Raw genomic sequence first — 4,524 nt, 5'->3', positions numbered from 1 at the left:
TGACTGGACGGCAAGAAGATGCCATTTTGGTTTAATTGTTGGCTGTCCTCCACTGTAGGCCCCCAAGGTGTTCGCCCACACATGACCAAACCTTTGCAAGTGCAAAACACAGTCATGGTGGGACATCATGGGAGGGAGCAGTTGGCAAACAGCACCTCCTAGTGGTGGCAAAAAAGGCAAGCATGTTTATTCATTTCGGTTCTCCTCTTTTGTTACAGGCTGCTTTACATATTTGGGGTAAGTTGTGCTAAATGATCCTATGTGTGTTATTACATAAAAATAAAGGAAGCCTTTGAGGCCATCTTTGATTTACCAGGGGCTGTCAGCAGTTTTCCTGCATCTATGTAATAGGCATATGAGTGTTTTCTCAACCTTGTGGTGTTTTCTTAAAGGTCCTATATTGAATGTTTGATATTTGCTGCTACTGCCACAAAGCTAACCGAGTCAATGATCTCTGAAAGAGTATCCGTTTCCTTTAGTTTGATCTAAAATAGTTAAATATGTTCAAATTGCTGACATCAAACTCTGACATTTCTGATGTCATTTTAACTTCTTCCCCCAGCATTTCTTCAGCGCCAGTATACCTGCATAATTTAACTACTAACTTAGCTAGAACGTTTATTAATCTTTGGTGATCATGATCAATATTACCGGTAATTGAAGAACATCTTCCTTTAAGTTCATAGTTAATCTTTCTAGAAACAGGCAGGGCAATTAATCCTGAACTGTAAGGAGTTTATGTTTATGATTATCCAAATTGTGTTGGAGCTGCTGTGAAGACTCTAAACCAAATAATAGTTTTAGGATCTTGACGGAATGAAGACATAAAAATAGAAAGACCTGGGTGGGAGGTGCTGTTTTCAATTCTCATAAACACCAGAGGTTTCCTGTACATGATGTTTGAATTGAATATAAATCACAGGGCAGAGTCACAATCTGTTCTGGTCATACGGAGCATGCAGATATAAAAACCATCTTCCAAACTTCACCAACTTTTTGTTTCTTCTGTTGAAAGTGAAGATGCAGTTTTTGTTCTCAGAGTAATAAGAAAACCATTTCTAGTTTTGCACAAAATGTTTCACTGCAAAATTTTAAAACACAGGCTACAAAATTTTATCACTGTAGAATGTAACTGTTACAAAAAGACATTTTAAAATACAAGTATGTATGTTTTATTTCCTAAAACTGTCAGCATGTATAATATGAGACAGATAACTTGTGCTCCATGTGCTACGATTGTCTTTAGCAGAAATGCTCCTCCTCCAGTCAAAACAACCAATCAGAGCCAGGAAGAGTGTCGTACCACTGTTAATCATCCTAATGTATGTGCTGTTCCGTCTGCTAATGTCATGCTAACTAGCCTGAGCATTCATGGCAAGCTCTGTTGTGGTAAGCCAGCTGACGTATAACAGAGAAAGGGGGAGGGTGTGAGCAGCATGTACACGGCGGTGATTGACAGCTTCTCCCCTAAAAGCAAAATAAAACCCCAAAAATCTAAATCAAACTTGAAACAAATGTTTTGGCAATCCAGTGTCCACATGGCCACATATGGACTTAGCACTGAACCCAACTGTTTCAGAGTTTGCCTTGTTTACGTCCCTCTGCTTTAATCCTTCGATCCATTCTTTGCCTTACTCCCTTCACTAGTGCCTATCTCCAGTAATCATTGGGCTAGAGGCGGTGTACACCCTGAATAAATTATTCAATTAATAATTGTATGTGTTTTTCAAGACATTGCATGTTCTCCTTAAGATGCAGGTCTATTTTTTACTCGTTCTCAAAATAATAGTACTGCAAAAAAACTAGCAGTACTATTAGCAACAAACCCCCTTCATACACCACAAAAATAAAAATGGCTTTTTACAAATGGATATTTGCCTGTTTATTTTATTTTGTATAATATTCATTTTAAAATATGGTATTGCCATATTGTAAAACCCATTTTTGCCATGTTAGACTGGTCGTTCAAAGTGTCTGTGTTACATTTTCAGTTAGAAATAAGATTGTCAACATTCTGGTGACGTAAGAAATTCTTTTTCCTTGGTCATTATAACATTAATTTCTTTAAAATAATATGTGTGATTTTCATACAAGGGGTTACACCCACTTATCCATCCATCATCATCTTCCTTTTATCTGGTGTTGTCAGTCTATGTAGGGAGACCCAGACTTCCCTCTCTCTCTTGTTCCAGCTCCTCCGAGGGAATCCCAGGACGTTCCCAGGCCAGCCGAGGAACATAGTCCCTGCAGCGTGTCCTGGCTCTTCCTCTGGCTCTTCTAGCTCTCTTCCCATTGGGATGTGCCTGCAGGGGCGGATCTAGAAATATATTTATGGGGTGGCAAGAGGGTGGCAGCATATATATATATATATATATATAGTTTTTAACATTTCATATTAAAAACAATACAAAATATTGTTTTTAACTTGCATTGTTTCAAAATGAGCTTCATGTAGCACCGAGGCTTAAATACAATTTCTTAATGTAGTATAGTTAATTATTTTCACATCTTTCATACTCATGCTAATTGATATGCATTACTGATATGCATATCAATTGACATGCATTGTGTCCAGAAAACCATTTTATCCCAATACAGGACAAGGAGAAATCTGTCACAAAAATATTAGTAGCGCCATCATTTGTTATTCGNAATTATTTTTACGTCTTTCATTCTCCTGCTAATTGATACTGATATGCATACCAATTGACATACATTGTGTCCAGAAAACCATTTTATCCCAATACAGGACAAGGAGAAATCTGACACAAAAATATTCGTAGCGCCATCATTTGTTATTGGATATACGACTTAAAATAAAGATTAGAAAACTGATGTTTGATAAATTCTCCACGATATAAATCTATAAACAGTTTAGTTTCTGTTAGTTCTGTCAAGATACAAGAAAGGGCAAATATCTACTTATATTGGTCAATTGTTTAATTTTTAATATGCTGTAGGAGCCGTAGTTTGACAACTGTTATAAATATCACCATGTTTTTAGAACACAGGGGATTAGCTCAGTTTTTGTCGCTGGTTTTAGGAATTGCAGCAGCTGCAGTGGCGCCACAATAAAGGTACAATAAAGCTGATAAACAGGTGAAGAACCAAACAGAACCACTTCTGACTGTTCGCAAAGCCAAACATCCAATAAAAGTTCCACCAAGCCACTACTAAGGCACTGGGGTCAAGATTCTAGACACGGGCAAAACAAGGTTCAATGTCTAAACTTATTGATTGTTCTTGGTGATTCATTTTCCTCTTTCACCAAACAATTACAGACATCAAACTTTCATTTGTTCTACCACTCTACCACTCCTAAAAACCATCGGCCCTGTAGTATATAAAGTGGATCTATTTACTTCAGCGGAACCACTCCCCTAGCTACTGAGTTACCTAGAGGTTATCCGCCGGTGTATTGATATGTGTAACGTTGTAGCGAAAATAAAGAAACATTGTAACCGTCACGTTCATGTCACTTTCAAGTTGAATTTTTCTTTTAAATATACTATGTTGGAGTAAAGACACAACAAATTGGCAACGAGGAATCTGAACCCCGAACAACTGCCCGGAATGAGACTTTGAACCGGTGGGAAGAAAAAAAAAGACGAAATAGAGCAGGAGACAAAACGAAACCTAGCAAAGTATCCGTGAGTAACGGTGCATAGCACACAGTGAAGGGATAACGGATAATATCTGGATTTCATGTCCGGCATGGCTTGCGTTGGAAAAGTAGAGGAGTTTGATAGTTCAAGCGGAGACTGGGAATTATACATAGAGCGAGTGGAGTTGTACTGCGACGCTAATGATATCGAGGATGAAAAAAAAGTTCCGTCCTCCTCAGTCTAATGGGAGCTAAAACTTACAATCTACTTTGTAATCTCCTGAGCCCTGCTAAACCGTCGAGCAAGTCATATGAATACATTGTTAATACGTTGCAGAAGCACTTGAACCACTAGTGATAGCGGAAAGATTCAGGTTTCATAAGAGGAATCAAATGAAAGATGAAAGCATATCTGAGTATATGGCCGAACTGCGCGAACTCTCGCAGCACTGTGACTTTAAAACGGGACTTGACGATGCTTTGAGAGATCGATTGGTCTGTGGCATGTATTGTACAAGCACACAAAAAAGGCTACTGTCCGAAAAAGAGCTAGATTTGAAGAAAGTACTCGAACTAGCTATCTCAATGGAAACAGCAGGTAAGGGTGCATCGGAGCTACAAAAGAAAAGCTTAGAAAACGAAGTGCATCAAATGTCCTTGAATGGGAAAAAGCAAAAATGCTACAGGTGTGGTAAATCCTCACACAATGCAAACGACTVCTGGTTCCGAGAAAAGWCATGYASRAAATGCCACAAACAAGGCCACATAGAAAGAGCATRMAAATCAGACCAAACCAATACCCAAAAAGGAAAATCTGGAAAGAACAAAGCTTTTAAACCTAAATCAAAGGCCAAAGCAAATGAAATGCACAAAGTTACAGAACATTCTGACAACACAAACAGCAGTGAGGACGATGACCT

General features: G+C 38.4%; 1 protein-coding gene across 1 annotated transcript in view; it reads left to right on the top strand.

The window, feature by feature from the left end:
- The first annotated feature begins 4,189 nt into the window (after window positions 1-4,189).
- Window positions 4,190-4,524, top strand: part of LOC103474359 (uncharacterized protein K02A2.6-like) — a 4,085-nt gene continuing 3,750 nt past the window's right edge. Inside the window, 1 exon segment of the mRNA XM_008425243.1 lies at window positions 4,190-4,202. Within this exon segment, the coding sequence (XP_008423465.1) occupies window positions 4,190-4,202 (13 nt within the window).

This window comes from Poecilia reticulata, linkage group LG13 (genome assembly GCF_000633615.1).
Source record: "Poecilia reticulata strain Guanapo linkage group LG13, Guppy_female_1.0+MT, whole genome shotgun sequence".
In the NCBI taxonomy this organism is placed as follows: domain Eukaryota; kingdom Metazoa; phylum Chordata; class Actinopteri; order Cyprinodontiformes; family Poeciliidae; genus Poecilia; species Poecilia reticulata.
The sequence above is the reverse complement of the archived record's forward strand: the minus strand, read 5'-3'. Positions and strand labels throughout refer to the sequence as shown.